This window comes from Asparagus officinalis, chromosome 8 (assembly GCF_001876935.1).
Source record: "Asparagus officinalis chromosome 8, Aspof.V1, whole genome shotgun sequence".
NCBI lineage: Eukaryota > Viridiplantae > Streptophyta > Magnoliopsida > Asparagales > Asparagaceae > Asparagus > Asparagus officinalis.
This window is the reverse complement of record NC_033801.1, coordinates 118,163,965-118,180,950: the sequence shown is the minus strand read 5'-3', so window position 1 is coordinate 118,180,950 and position 16,986 is coordinate 118,163,965. Positions and strand designations below refer to the sequence as shown.

The 16,986-nt window shown below is 39.9% G+C and overlaps 1 protein-coding gene and 1 long non-coding RNA gene across 2 annotated transcripts; one reads left to right on the top strand and one right to left on the bottom strand.

Moving 5' to 3' along the window:
- On the bottom strand, positions 5,513-6,772 carry LOC109821791. The gene has a single exon (XM_020387951.1). The coding sequence runs from the start codon at positions 6,770-6,772 to the stop codon at positions 5,513-5,515; it is 1,260 nt and encodes a 419-aa protein (XP_020243540.1).
- Positions 15,295-15,857, top strand: LOC109851176. The gene is made up of 3 exons (XR_002249698.1): positions 15,295-15,380; positions 15,646-15,718; positions 15,833-15,857. It is a non-coding gene; the product is annotated as an uncharacterized LOC109851176 (long non-coding RNA).

Genomic DNA, 16,986 nt, shown 5'->3' with positions numbered 1-16,986 from the left:
ACCCAAGGCGAGTAATTTCTCGCCCAACCCCCACCCCTTTTGTTTTCAAGTCAAGAACTGAGTTTTTATGGGTTTTTATAAGCCAAACTTGTATTTTTTGAATAGCTAATAGAGTACTGTGGTATAGAATATGGATTTGGGATTTTATCTGTTTTTAAAAACTCACCAACATTTCTGATAACAGATCTAGATCTGAAAATATCTAATAAAAGAGTAAAAACCCTTTTTGTTTATTATTAACTGTGATTAAATCGTGTTTATACATTTATGGGATCTTGGTGGCAGAGTTTTAAGGGTTATATTCATGATTTCACTGATCTTTCAGGTTCGAGTGATTTCCTGGACTATCTGACATTGGTATCTGGTCTTACTAAGTACCCAGGCATGATAGAAGACCTGAGAGTACCAATTAGGGATATATACACTGTTTTGACTGTGAATTGAGATAGGAAGATTTTACTATGTATCCCAGTGATATTTTCACCATTTCACAGTCCTCGTGTTGGACTAAAATCCACAGTCCTCGTGTTGGACAAGCATTACCTCTTAGTCCTCGTGTTGGACATGCATAGCTATTTTAATCCTCGTGCTGGATATACATTATCACCCGGTCCATGCGTTGGACAACGGTCACATCCGGTCCATGCGTTGGACAACCCTTGCATCGGACATGGTTCTTCTTCCTGCGTGTGATTATTGTACCACATTTCACAACATACTGATTATGCAAATTTTGTACCACACTTATGAAGGTATTGACACAATATTTATGTAATAAATATTGTGATAGTTACGTGGACTATATCACCACACTGTAATTATGCTCTGGTGTTTGCTGTATTTCTTTTATTATTATTTCTGTACTAGAACCTCGGGTTTGGTGTTTAGAGATTTACAATTTGAGATACAAGGTATATACATGAGGGTTTCCTTGTTTGGATTATTTCGCTCGACGTACTTATGCTCGTGTTGTAAATTTCTAAATACTAAAACCCTCTTTAGTAGGATCAATGATTTTAGATCTATTATATATATTATCTGTATTTTGTTATACAACGAGCCCTTTTCCCTTGGGGTTGGTTGTGATGTTACTCGCTAGCACTTTGACGCTCGTTGTCCCTCCCCTTTCAGGTCACGAGCCAGGAGCACGGAGAGCCGCAAGTTGATAGCGGACTACATTAGTGTTCAGTTTTACTTTCTAGCTATGTATTATTTTCTTTGGGCTCCACTGTAGTGAGGTTAGACATTTGAGGGTATTATTCTAGAAATTGTAAAGGCTGTGAGCCTTATCTCTTTATCGTCAGATATTTGTATTTGAGACCTGTTGAGTATTTCAGTTTATCTACTCAGATCTTGACTATGTATTTCTGGATTGTTGGATGATGAGATATTTATGTGACTATTATCATTTCATCAGTATTCCTCGTAATGTCTTTTACCTGTTTTGTACCTACACCAGTTGTTGACTCTACTAGATAGATGTTAATTGTGATGGTGAAACATGTTATTGCACGGTGTGGTGCATAGCAGGTTTGACATCCTAGGTTTCACCTCGGACTGCAGCCTTGTGTGAACCCAGGGGCGTCACAAGTGGTATCAGAGCTCTAGTTCCAGTATCCTTAGGATCATCCTGTGTCGAGTCGTGGAGCTAGGGTAGAGTTTCCTAGGATTCATGTATAGAGTCCGTAAGGATTTCCTAGTATGAGTGAGGACGATATATGCGTATATCTCAAAATTTGAGAAAATTTTTTTTATGACAACTATTTTTATATAAGTTTAAAGTATTAGTGCAATACTATATGTTGTGAAAATATTATTGTGATATGCTATTTATAGAAGTCTATTTTGACTCATAAACTCTTATTTTATTATGATCAGAGAGATGGCAGGACGTGGTAGACCTCGTACCAGACGAGCTACCCAGGCGGAGTTACAACAGAATCCATCAGAGCAGCAGCCAGCTCAGTCCGAGCCTCAGCAGGCACCACCAGAGCCGCAGCAGGCTCCTCAGTACTTGGTGGATCTTATGGCTCCTCTCATTGCCAGGATGACGGCCATTGAGGACTTGGTGACGACTCATATAGCACCACGGACACCGCCACCACCGGTAGCACAGCAGCAGGGGATACCTGCCGTTCCTATCAGAGAGAGAGACCCCCAGTGGTCACGCCTGCAGCCATTCCCCTAGTAGTTCCAGACAGGACCATCGAGCAGGAGACTTGGCTCCGTAGGGTTGAGAGGTACCAGAAGATGAGGGCACCCGAGTTCCAGGGATCACCAGACCCTCTTGCAGCCCATAAGTGGAAGGAGGATGTGGGCAATATTCTTGACATACTTAGTGTGGGCTCAGTTCAGAAGCAGAGATCGGCATCCTACAGTCTGAAGGGTGATGCCGGGAGATGGTACCGACTGTAGTTTACTCCAGAGCAGAGCATGACTCTCACGTGGGAGGACTTCATATATTTCTTTGATGGACAGTACATTTCTTCTGCAGCACGGACCGGAAAGGAGCTCGAGTTGTCCCGGTTGACCCAGGGGGATATGACCGTGGCAGATTTTGAGAGCAAGTTCATGGAGCTGTTGCATTTCACAGGCATGTGGCAGACAGGAGAGCGTCAGGCTCAGATGTTCTTGGCTGGGCTTAGCCCTAATCATCTCCGACGGTACCTCGTGTCTAGGAGATTTTATTCAGTCAGGGAGGTAGCTGAGGCTGCCACTTCTCAGGAGATTGAGACTTCTATGTTCCAGAAAGACAAGGAAGGGAAAGCTAAGACCGGACCGAGTGGGGACAAGGGCAAGAACAAGAGAGGTTTTTCTGGACATCAGCAGCAGCATCATGGCCCTTATAAAAGGGGACCCCAGCAGGATCAGAGAGCGCATTAGCAGCGCAAGTTTCAGGGATCTTGTTTTAACTGTCACAAAGTCGAGCACAAGGCATCAGAGTGCCACAGCGCACCAGCAGGAGCCCAGCAGGGCAAAGGTCCGAACCACCACCAGCAGCAGCGCCAGCAGGGTAGAGGTCAGGGCCAGCAGAACAGGCTTGAGGCACCACCAGCAGCTCAGAGGACTGAGGGACAGATTCGGGCAGTTCAGGATGTTCCCTAGGGACAGATTATACCATATTCTCCAGCACCATCAGCAGAGCAGTCCTCAGCCACGGGCAAGGTATATGCAGTGGTTCCCCGTGATCATAGCGCCAGCGGAGCTGTAGTGGAGGGTACGTTCTTTGTGAACTCTCTTCCCGCCCGTATTCTTTTCGATTCGGGAGCCTCACATTCTTTCATATCGCATGCATTTATGGCCAGACTCCAGCTCGTAGCTCAGCCACTAGACACCCCTCTATCTGTTTCCACCCCTTTAGGTGAGGTATCGCTTCTGGAGAGCGTTTGTAGGAGGAGTACCGTCAGTCTAGACGAGTCGGAGTTCATAGTCGATTTGATAGTGTTGCGTATGTCCGAGTTCGGTGTCATCCTTGGTATGGATTGGTTGTCTTCCTACCATATTAGTATTGACTGTTTTGCTAAGACAGTCAAGTTGCGAGCGTCCGACGGGTCCGAGATGATTGTAGCCGCCTCTCAGGGCAACCGACTTGCGGAGTCATTTCTGGCGTACATCGAGGAGGTGATGCGACGGGATCAGGGTGCTGAGTTATTGGAGACTAGAGTTGTCTCAGAGTATCAGGATGTCTTTCAGGACATACCTGGACTACCTCCGGTGAGAGAGGTGGAGTTTTGTATTGAATTGCAGCCTGGCACAGCCCCGATATCCCGCGCACCCTATCGTATGGCACCAGCTGAGATGAGAGAGCTTCAGACCCAGTTGGACGAGTTATTAGCTCAGGGTTTTATTCGCTGGAGTTATTCTCCGTGGGGCGCGCCGGTCCTCTTCGTGAAGAAGAAGGATGGTAGTATGAGATTATGTATAGATTATCGAGAGTTGAACAAGGTCACTATCCGGAATAGGTACCCACTACCTAGGATTGATGACTTGTTTGACCAGTTACAGGGTGCGCAGTATTTCTCGAAGATTGATCTTCGTTCTGGCTATCATCAGTTGCGGGTTCGGGAGATGGATATTCCCAAGACCGCCTTTCTTACTCGATATGGTTCTTTCGAGTTCTTGGTCATGCCATTTGGGTTGACCAATGCACCCGTGGTATTCATGGACTTGATGAACCGGGTGTTCCGTCCCTTCTTAGATCAGTTCGTGATCGTTTTCATCGATGATATTCTCATTTACTCGAGATCGGAGGCGGATCATGAGGAGCATCTACGGATAGCATTGAAGACTCTTCAGGAGCATCAGTTGTATTCTAAGTTCAGCAAGTGCGAGTTTTGGCTTTCAGAAGTCAGATTTCTTGGCCATGTCATCAGTCGAGAGGGTATAGCAGTGGACCCGGCTAAGGTCACGGCAGTCCTTGATTGGGAACCACCGAAGACGGTGGATAGAGATTCGCAGCTTTTTAGGCTTAGCTGGATATTATAGGAAGTTCATTCAGGACTTCTCGAAGATTTCGACGCCTATTACACACCTTACGAAGAAGGGTGTACAGTTCATATGGAGCATGGAATGCCAGAAGGCCTTTGATATTCTGAAGACTAAGTTGACTACAGCGCCAGTTTTGACTATTCCGAGCAGCGACAGGACATTTGTTGTATATACAGATGCATCATTGGCAGGCTTAGGAGGCGTATTGATGCAGACTCAGAGGGTAGTGGCCTATATCTCACGGCAGTTAAGGGTGCATGAGCAGAACTACCCCACTCATGACTTGGAGTTAGCAGCAGTGGTGTTTGCACTGAAGTCATGGAGGCACTACTTGTATGGAGTGCAGTTTGACTTATTCACAGACCATCAAAGTCTGAAGTGTAGGGTCCTGTTTTTTCTTATGTATACCAAGTGTAGGATCATGACCCTTAAGAATAGAGTACGCTCTTATAAAAATCTGCGGAAGCTTTACACTTAAACACTGGAGTGTGAGTTTGCAAAGTAGATTATAAATTGCAACGAAAGAATGGCAATCTCAGAAAATAAACATCACAAACACAAGCATGTATACTGGTTCCACCTCCCCGGTGTACATCCAGTCCCCAAGCAAATCTCGCTTGAGATTTCCACTATGATTTTGAAACCTTACAAACAAGCAAATCTCGCTTGAGATTTCCACTATGATTTTGAAACCTTACAAAATCAAAAGCAAACCTGACCAACTATGATTTTTAGGCTCACAGTGAACCAGTATGGTTGCAAACAGGCGGCGAAGGGTTGCTAGCATTTGAAAGATGACGACTTCATCTAAGCATTCTCTGATGTTATTATCTGATTCCAATAAACCTAATTTTTTAGCTGAATGTTTGAATGATGTGCATTGAATTCCATCCACGGTCAATAGATTCTCAAATGAGGTGGGGCATTTGATGTGAGTAAGTAAAAGGCGTAAGTAATTTCTTTCCCCTTCAATTGGATTAGCACCATTTATACGACCTATCACCTGTCTCTGTTTTCTTGGACTCTAACATTTTGTTGTCGAATCCCAAACATAATAATCGGGAAGTTCACAATATAATAACTCCTTTTCTTGATTCTTTTTTTGTTTTGATTTGTCGGCTTCTTTAATTTTTGAACATAGTGTAAAAAATTCTGTAAGCATCGTCTTGTGGACATGGTCCCAGCGGATAAGCTTCGATAGGTCTTGATTTTTCCAATAGGAAACAAACTGTTGATTTGGCAAGTGTAGTTGTAAGTTGATGACAGCTGGGTAGATCTCATTAAGATAGAATTCATATATTCTCCACAAAGCTTCTTGAGCTGATACCCATCTTGCATCTTGAAAATTTTTGGTTTCATTCACAAGTCTTCCTCCTTCATTATATTCAATGTTTACTGCCACTTTATCATGACCTTTATATATGTATTTGTAAAGATACTTCACTGCTTTAATGCCTAAGCATATTTCAACATTAATGTGACAATTATAACATGTCAGCAAATATGGATTGTAAGGTACAACCCACTGATTATTAAGGATTTTATTGCGGAGCAACATTGTTTTATTATCATTCCTTCTCTTATAAATTGGGTAAGCATCTTTTGCTTGAATTGATTGTGAGCTAAAATCGCGAGGATAGTGATATTTGCATTCTCCATTTTGCATGCAACTGTTCTTCATGTTCAACTCTCCACAAGGTCCGTGCATCATATGTTTTTTTACCAATTCATAGAGGATCGGGTGTTTGGATTGGTCTGGAATTTCTGCAGATACATATTTATCATACTGATCTGATAATGTGATCTTGTGATCTCCAATAAGAATTATTAATATATGTGCATGTGGTAGCCCTCTTTTTTGAAACTCAATCACATGAACATGTGCTACAACTTTCCCGAAGATCTCCTTCTTAAATAATTGATCTTTCAAGTCTTGGAGCTTTGCTCGAAATATCCTTGAGGTTAGGTCTGGCCTGTCATTATGGCTTTGGCCTGGATGTAGTTGCTCAATGATCTCTTCCCATTCTGGATTACATGTCATTGTTATAAAAAGATCTGGCTTTCCAAATCGTTGTACTAATGACATTGCATCAAGGTATCTGCGACGCATGTCTCTAGGACCACCTATGAATGATGATGGAAGAACTATTCTTTTGCCCACTTGGCTTGCATTTGCTTCTCCAGCAGCTACACTGTCGACAATGCCTTGGAATAACTCTGCTCTGATTTCTGATTGTTTATTTCTAAAGTAATCAAGCCTTGTTGTTTCAAGCTTTATGTACATATCAACAACATATTGATGGAATAAACGACCTGCTGATGTAAGTATAAAAGATTGCCGTGTGTCTCTTATCTGGAGCTTATGACAATAATAATCTCGGCAAGAGATTTTTCCGGGTTTTGGTGCCTTGACGCCTGTAAATTTAGGCGTTAAACTATGTTCATATATAATAATATTACTTAGAAATGTGAATTAAAATTTACCTTCACTTTCTCGGTTAAATATGTCTTCTGTAGATGTGAAGGTAGGTGGAGATATTGAAGTTGGTATTATAGTTCTTTGTTGATTGGCAGCTCTGATATCCCTTTTATCCCTTCTTTTAATATTTTGATGCTATCCAACCTCTCCATTTGGAAAGAGTAAGGGATACTGCAGTGGATCATAACAGCCAAAATAGTGTTTCACTTGATGTTTTCCTCCTGAGTGTGCATGGACAATAATATCTCTCTCAAATGGTGCATTGTCATTATTTCCTTCAACCCAGATTGCAGCCACCTGATCTGCTGTTGGTGAGTTGTAAACACGTTGATCTAGTGCAACGTCACTATTTATTAGTATCTTTAATTCTTCAAAAGATTGATAATTATTCAATTTGCGAAGGAACTTTGCATATGAGTTTCCTTGTAATATATCCATCAAGCTCTTAGTTGTGCTTTCACTCATATTTGCATTGTCTAGAATTCCCAATCGATTTTGCAACTTATTCTCCGTATCATAGAAGTAAAGCTGAAAGTATGAAGGCTTATTTTCCTTTGGAATTAGAGCCGGGAGATTATGATATATTTGTCTTTGTGCTCTAAATGTGAAAACTCCTTTCCTATTTGATGCGAGCTCTTTATCAAATCTTGCCCCAAACGATGTGAATGAGAAAATACTATTGTACATTCTGGTGTGGCTTCGGAACTTAATTGCCTCTGGTGTATGCATTGTATAAAGGGCAAATAATTCATTTAGAATATTCACATCTGCTAGGTGGATTTCACCATTGTGACAACAAAAAGTTGGAGGCTCATGTTCAAACTTTTTGGATCCACAATATGCACAAGACTTTGGAGTGCGTAGCTTATATAGTAAAGAACATACCGGTTCATGAAGTATTTGCCCTAGAACAAATATAAATAATTAATAAACTAATATATAATGTTATATGGCTCTTTTAATAAACTATAAAGTATATCTACACTAACCTTCATGCTCATAGGCCAGTAGAAGGGCTCCACAAAATAGGTCAACTTTACGTTGTCGTTTGTCATTAATAGTATTACCAGAAGAGTCATTACTGTGTCGCTTTCTCTTATTATCCGCACTTCTCTGAATGTAAGATTTCTTTTGCTCATCACTCAACCAAGAATATTTTGTTTTTTCAATTCTGGGTATTGGAGTGGTCTCTTCTGTTTAAAAAAAATGTTTATGTATTATTATAAATACATACACTTATACTAATATAAAAATATATGAATAATTTTTTATTGAGTTCAATGCAAACCTTGGCTTGAAGCCATTTTAGGCAATAAAGTGTTGTATAGTAGTTATGTTATCCAAACCCCAGAGAATTAATTTCTACAAAAGAAAATAATATGTCATATTACCATTAATTTATGAATATATATGAGCAATGTAGATAGTTAGACAAATTAGTGTAAATTTTCATAAAAATTCAAAAGTAAACGATCAACTATAATCACTATCACAATTAAAATAAAAAAAACATTGATATTCAATACTAACCTGATACTCGTAATTTTGGAATAAATCTTGAGTGCAAAATTGGAATTGAGATGATATTATCCTATAGGTAAAAAATATGTGTCAGAAAATGAAAAACCATATGAAAATTATATCAACAACAAAAGGGGAAAAATATACTTTAAAATTATAATTCAACTTAATCAAGGGAGTTTAGAATAAATTAGTCAACTATTCTTTGTACACAATAATTTTGATGGTACTAAGTAAATAATCAAACAACATGCATTTTTTAAACAATTGTAATAAGTCAAATTTTATTCAAAAATAAAGAGAATAAGTAAAATTAAGACGAGCTTATATTGAACTTTACTAATAAAAAAAAACTATAAGTAAAAGTAATTTGTTGAGCTCTATATATTTCAAGGGGTATTAGGATAGGATATAAGTATGATTAGGATATGTTATAATTTAAATTAAACATTTAAAATAGTACATAGTAATTTTAACTATAGAAAGCTTTTTCTAACTTGTGCTTTTAAAGGGAGTATGATTTTTTTTCTTAATTTTTCTTTTTTATAATTTTGAGAATAAAATTTTGATATAAATTATATGTTCATTATTTTAAAATTATTGAAGATATAGCCTGGCCAAAGAATGCTGATTGGATCCATAAACTTAGCATCGACTATGATTTGCCTGCAGAGATTGACGTAGCTTGATTATGTGATTTAACTTAGCATAAACATGTATCTTTCTTTTCTGTAATGAATTTTTCTGCTTTGCATCCAATAAGAGTTTCTGCTGCGTTAAATAATTTATAATACTAATTTAATAATATATTAATTATATTATTAATATATATAATTATAATAAATAATATATATTAATATATACCATAATATATTTTTAAATTATACCATAATAATTATACCATAAAATCTAGCTATTACTATTAACACACGTGTATTTAAATTTTTTAGCTTATTGTTTACTATTATCACACTGATATTATGTTTTTCCACTTGAAATTGATAAATTTGTTTAAAATGATAATCACACCCTATTTTGCTTTTGCAATAACTTTTCGGTGTTAACAATATTATGGGAATAATGTTGGTCTTGAAAGTGGAGACCCAAACCTAGAATCAAAATCAACAATAGCATAAAAATTCAAGACAGACCATGGGTGTGGTCTGCACCACACCAGGGTGTGGCAGAATCTGTCCTGTCTGCCATGAGTGTGGTCTGCGCCACACCAGGATGTGGCAGAGTCTGCCCTGTCTGCCATGGGTGTGGTCTGCGCCACACCAGGGTGTGGACTGTTCTGTCTGCCATGGGTGTGGTCTGTGCCACACCAGGGTGTGGCAGACTCGTTTTAGAATCCTAATCTGTTTGGGATTGTGTTTTGTTATAAATAGAAACACGTCCCTTTAGGGTTTAAGAGAGAAAAAGAGCACGAAAAAAGAGGGTTTTGAGGGCTCTTTGAGGTTAGAAATCTTAGAGAGAGAGAGGCCAATTGCAAGCATTGTAATCTTCTTCAAGTAATCAAAGAATTGTGTGGTGTGGCTCCCGAGGACGTAGGCACGTTGCCGAACCTCGTTAAATCTGGTGTGTTCTTTCTTGTTTACTTTCCTACAAGCTTTTTATCTTTGATTTGTGGTGAATTTCCTTCTTGCTCAACTCTCAAACACAAGATCCGGAAGGGTACGGATTTGATTTGATTATTTCGAATCCCCAACAACTGGTATCAGAGTTTCGTTCAGCAATTTGTGTGAAAGAGAGCCATGGCAGAGGAAATCAAATCAAAGATTGAGAAGTTTGACGGTTCAGACTTCGCCTACTGGAAGTCACAGATGGAGGACTACCTGTACCAGAAAGACTTGTATCGCCCGTTGATGGGCAAGGAAAAGGGAAAGAAGAAGGAGGAGTCAGATGGTGATTGGGAGATACTAGATAGGAAGGCTCTAGGGCAAATCCGGTTGTCGCTCGCTAAATCAGTAGCCCATAATATTCTGAAGGAGAAGACGACGGTGGGGCTTATAGAAGCGCTCGCGAAGATGTACGAGCAACCTCGGCAGCAAACAAGGTGCATCTAGTCAAAACTCTCTTGAACCTCAAGATGGCAGAAGGACGGTCCTTCACGATGCATCTCAGCTAGTTCAACACAATTGTTGATCAGCTTATCCTCCGTGGACATCACGTTTGATGACGAAGTGCAAGCCCTATTGATTCTATCGCAGTTGCCGGATAGTTGGGCAGGTTGTGTGACGGCAATCAGTAATTCAACAGGGAAGGAGAAGTTAAAGCTGAGTGAGGTTGTTAGCATGATTCTATCCGAGGAGGTTAGAAGGAAATCGTCTGAATCAAAAGGTTCAGGTTCAACTCTAAGTTTCGAGCAGAGAGGCAGAAGTCAGAAGAAAGGAAACCAGAACAGGAATCGGTCAAAATCAATAAAGAAGAGGTCGAACTCGAATGTTAGGCCTATCAAAAGAAAGTGTTGGAACTGTGGCCAGGAGGGCCATATGTCTTCGGTCTGTAAAGCACCAAAGAAGGATACGGGTGAGTAGGAGGCTCATATCGTGCAGGATGCCTTGATCCTTGCTATGGATAGCGATTCTGATTCTTGGGTCATCGACTCAGGAGCTTCTTTCCACGCCACTGCTAATAGGAAACTACTTCAGAACTATGTAGCAGGGGACTTTGGTAAAGTATACTTGGGGGACAATGAACCTTGCAATATTATTGGAAAGGGCGACGTTCAGATACAGATAAAGGGCTCTAAGTGGAATTTAAAGAATGTGAGACACGTGCCAAAGCTGAAGAGGAATCTTGTTTCGGTGGGACAGCTTGGAGCAGAAGGCTACGTTTCGACATTCACCGGGGATTCGTGGAGAATCTCCAACGGTACGATGGTTGTTGCCCGAGGTAATAAAATAGGAACTCTCTACCTCACTTCACATGCGAGTGACACCCTCGCAATTGCAGCTGGCAAGGAGAGTACAAATCTGTGGCACAATAGGCTGGGACACATGAGCGAGAAGGGGATGAAAATCCTACATTCACAAGGAAAGCTAACCGGGATCGACGTCGTGGAAGTCGGGGTTTGTGAAGACTGCATTTTTGGGAAGCAGAAGAGGGTTAGTTTCCAGAAGGGTGGAAGGCCACCTAAGGCTCAGAAGCTAGAGTTGATTCATACAGATGTATGGGGTCCAGCCAGTGTGTCTTCTTTTGGCGGTTCGCGATACTACGCCACCTTTATCGACGATCACTCGAGGAAGGTGTGGGTTTACTTCATGAAGCACAAGTCAGAGGTGTTCGAAATCTTCAAGAAGTGGAAGGCCATGGTCGAGAACGAGACAGATCTGAAGGTGAAGTGCTTGAGATCAGATAATGGTGGAGAATACGAGCTGGAGGAGTTCAAGAGGTTCTGTGCTATGAATGAGATTTGCTTAGAGAGGACTACTCTAGGGACGCCGCAGCAGAACGCCATTGCAGAGAGGATGAACAGGACCTTGACAGAGCATGCGTGGAGCATGCGATTACATGCAGGTCTGCCTAAGACATTTTGGGCGGATATGGTGCATACGGCAGCATACCTTATTAATTACGGGCCATCAGTTCCATTAGATTTTGGGATTCCAGAGGAGGTTTGGAGTGGAAAGAAGATAAATCTTTCACGCTTGCGGGTATTTGGTTGCGTGGCTTATGTTCATATCAGTGACCATGTCAGGGACAAACTAGAAGCTAAGTCACAGAAATGCACATTCATTGGATACGGCATTGATGAGTTCGGGTATCGCCTTTGGGATGAGAAGAACAAGAAGATCATCAGGAGCCGGGATGTGATATTCAATGAGGAGGTGATGTACAAGGACAGGGATAATGCCAAGGATAGCCAAAGCAGTGGGAGCAGCACTACGGATACAGGTGGATCCAAGTACATGGATATAGAGGAACTTCCAGATAGGGGTGATGGTGTTTGTTCTGACCGTAGAACGGAGGAGGCTCCAGGTGCAGAAGAAACTACCCAGGGCGTGGAGCTTAGGAGGTCATCCAGGGTACCCAAACCAAATCCCAGATATCTTTCATCTCTTGACTATTTATTATTGACAGATTGCGGTGAGCCGGAAAGCTATGAAGAGGCAAAGCAAGTGAGTGAATCTCAGCAGTGGGAGCATGCGATGCAGGAGGAGATTGATTCTCTACTCACTAATGAAACATGGGAGTTAGCCTAACTACCTGCACAGAAGAAAGCCTTGCACAATAAATGGGTCTACCGGGTCAAGCAGGAGAGTGATGGAAGCAAGAGATTCAAGGCCAGATTAGTAGTGAAGGGGTTTCAACAGCGGGAAGGAGTGGACTACACGGAGATATTTTCCCCTGTTGTGAAACTCACAACCATTAGAATAGTGTTGAGTTTGGTGGCTGCAGAAGACCTCTTTCTTGAGCAGTTAGATGTGAAGACTGCATTTCTTCATGGTGACTTGGATGAAGAAATCTATATGAAGCAGCCTGTTGGCTTCATTGAAGAAGGAAAGGAAGAGATGGTGTGCAAGCTCAAAAAGAGCTTATATGGTTTGAAACAGGCTCCGAGACAGTGGTATAAAAAGTTTTATAACTTCATGCAGAACAATGACTACAGAAGATGCAATTCGGATCATTGCTGTTATTTTAAAAGGTTCGAGACCAGCTTCATTATTTTGTTATTATATGTTGATGACATGTTGGTAGCAGGACCATGTTTAGAGGAGATAAATTATTATATGTTGATGACATGTTGGTAGCAGGACCATGTTTAGAGGAGATAAACAGTTTGAAGAAGCAGCTAGCAAAGAACAGTTTGAAGAAGCAGCTAGCAAAGGAATTTGCAATGAAGGATCTGGGTGCAGCGAAGCAGATTCTAAGGATGCGAATCAGTAGGGATAAAGCTGAAGGGACATTGAGATTGAGCCAAGCTGAATACATTAAGAAGGTACTTCAGAGGTTCAACATGCATAATGCTAAAGCTGTTAGCACACCCCTTGGAAGTCAGTTCAAGCTATCTGAGGAGTAAACGCCTAAGACAGATGCAAATAGAGAGCATATGAGCAGGGTGCCATATTCTTCGGCCATTGGGAGTCTCATGTACGCGATGGTTTGCATGAGGCCGGACATCGCCCATGCAGTGGGAGTTGTGAGCAGATTTGCAAGCAATCCAGGGAAGCAGCATTGTGAGGCCGTGAAGTGGATAATGCGGTACTTGAGAGGGATAACGAACAAGCCATTATGTTTCAAGAGGAAGGATTTGGTACTGTAAGGATACGTGGATGCGGACTTCGTCGGTGATCATGATACGAGGCGAAGCACCACGGGGTATGTTTATACCTTAGCGTCGACAGCAGTGAGCTGGGTCTCACGTCTGCAGAAGATTGTGACTTTGTCTACAACCGAGGCTGAGTATGTTGCGGTGACTGAAGCAAGCAAGGAGATGATCTGGTTGAACGGGTACTTGGAAGAGTTGGATCTGAAGCAATAGAGAGGAGTTCTTTATTGTGATAGCCAGAGCGCTATACATCTTGCTAAGAATCCAGTATATCATGCCAGAACGAAGCACATCGACGTCAAATATCATTTTATATGCTTGCTAGTTGAAGACGGAAAGTTGTATTTGATAAAGATTTTGGGGAGTCAAAATCCGACGAACATGTTGACAAAGACAGTCACCATTGAGAAACTAAAGTTGTGCGTAACTTCAGTTGGCCTTCACGAGTAGAAGACGAAGGCGGAGCCACACTACGAGGATCGACGAGATCGCCGGGATGTTAATGATTGAAGAATGAATTTTTTCAAGTAGGAGAAGATGCTTGCGAGAAGGCGGAGTTCGGGAGAGCTCATTGATGGTGGTTTGATCTCCAAGTGGGAGATTGTTGGTCTTGAAAGTGGAGACCCAAACCTAGAATCAAAATCAACAATAACATGAAAATTCAAGACAGACCATGGGTGTGGTCTGCACCACACCAGGGTGTGGCAGAGTCTGCCCTGTCTGCCATGGGTGTGATCTGCACCACACCAGGGTGTGGCAGACTCGTTTTAGAATCCTAATCTGTTTGGGATTGTGTTTTGTTATAAATAGAAATACGTCCTTTTAGGGTTTAAGAGAGAAAAAGAGCACGAAAAAAAAGAGAGTTTTGAGGGCTCTTTGAGGTTAGAAATCTTAGAGAGAGAGAGGCCAATTGCAAGCATTGTAATCTTCTTCAAGTAATCAAAGAATTGTGTGGTGTGGCTCCCGAGGACGTAGGCACGTTGCCGAACCTCGTTAAATCTGGTGTGTTCTTTCTTGTTTACTTTCCTACAAGTTTTTATCTTTGATTTGTGGTGAATTTCCTTCTTGCTCAACTCTCAAACACAAGATCCGGAATGGTACGAATTTGATTTGATTATTTCGAATCCCCAACAAATAACACACCCTATGTTGTGGAAGACACAGAATTCCAAACACATCTCATAACAATGATAATCACAAATGTGCAGAGAGGTAACAGGTTTGAAATAAGTTGTACATTCTCAGGCATTAGTCTTTTTTTAAAATTTGAAGGGAGATGTGAGAATTATTATCATAAGGAATATTCAATCTCCAAATCCTCATCTCACGCATCATGTATAGAAACTTTCCTGAAACAAAATCCCAAAATTCAGAATAATAAAGAAGGGTTAAGATTTAAGGCATGCCAACACACTGATTCAAGAGTCATCAATCTTTTGATACATCATTAATGTAATATACATAAACGACTATATATTTTATCATTAAGAATGATGATTGAACTTTGGATTTGGATGGCTAGGCGAGGGTTGCGCCGGATACGATAGAGGGGCTGCTGGAGTATTTTCTTGACACCGATGCAAGGGAGCTCGAGTTTGAGATCTCCAGGTTGAGACAAAGGTAATATTGAATGCAGAATGACACATTTTCTCATTTGAAGTGAATGTTAGCTAATGGAAGAAAGAACTATTGAGATGATATGTTTTCCCTCTGTTTTTGACTGGTCTATGTGATAAAATTCTGATGAAATGTTCTAATTTTCTTGCTTCAGTTCATCGTTCATCATACTGCAGTCTTATGTGCTAACTGAAGTTATATTACTTCTAGTCTTCTATAGTACGTTAGTTTTTATTTCTTTAAACTATTTTGTTGTATGCTTTTGCAGATTAACCAAAGAATTCTTTGACCATATAAAGCTCGAACTTGGACAGCTGCGATTTGCTGTGAATAGAACACAGGTTTCAACTCGAGACCCAAAAACACTTGAATGAAAACTAATTATTACTTATTAGAAAATAAAACTATCTGATTGCTTTCAGTAATGTATATTTTGAACTAATATTTTTTTGAAGGAGATGGAAGATAGAATGATTGAACTGGAGTCAATACAAAAGGTGCTGTTGGAAGGAAAAGGTTTGTGACCGTCATATCGATATATAATGGTCAATATTTTTGAATCACAAAAACCTACTCTGTTATTTGAAAGAACTTTCCATTATACCGTAACTATGTAGTCATAAGTATTGAATTTCAGTTTTATATTCTTACATTATGTCTTTCCCTCCCTCTCGCAAAATGAATTGAACAGATCGGTATTGGCCCTTCTCGATGAAAACATAGCAAGCGCAATCGAGAACAATCAGGTTAGTGCATTTGCTTAGAAAATGATTTGAATTCATTTTATGTTCATATCGGGTGTGTCATAGTTCCTGTATTCAACATGTCTATGGATGAGAAGTATAGATAACTCTAATCCGTTATTTAACTCTAATCGGTATGTACACCCTCAACGTTTATAACATGTATAGATAAGGAGATGAATTTACTGTCGACAATTTTTTTTTAATTTTTTTTAAACATGATGTATCTAATCGGATAAATAACTAATTTTTTTTTAAACATGATGTATCTAATCGGATAAATAACTCTAATCGGTTATTTTGTTAATTCTAAATAGTTAGAGTTGTTTATCCGATTAGATTAATTTAGATTGAAGTTAAGTTAACCATTAGCAAACCTTTTTTTAATCATTAGCAAACCTTTTTTTTAAACATGATGTATCTAATCGGAGAAATAACTCTAATCGGTTATTTTGTTAATTCTAAAATAAGAGCATCTTTTCCCATCATTAAAATTAAATTTGAAAATTAGAATTTGATTATAGATAAGGTAGTTCAAACTATAAAGGGATATATTTGTCTAAAAAAGATTTTCCAAACTCGTGCTTTTAAAGGGAGTATGATTCTTTTATTTTAAATAAATCAATATATCAACAACATACAAAATAATAATATGCCACATCATACTCTATTATTATGTCGCTATAGGCTCTTTATCTAAACCTCTTTGAGTTCTCTACTTTTCTCAGACAAAATTTCTACATAAATATTCTTTTTGTGATATTCTTATTCTCTTATACCATTTTGCCCATAAAACCAAATATTCTTTTAATTTTATAACAAGAAAAAAAAGCAAAATTTCTCATTTTTCTTCTTTTCCCTATAAT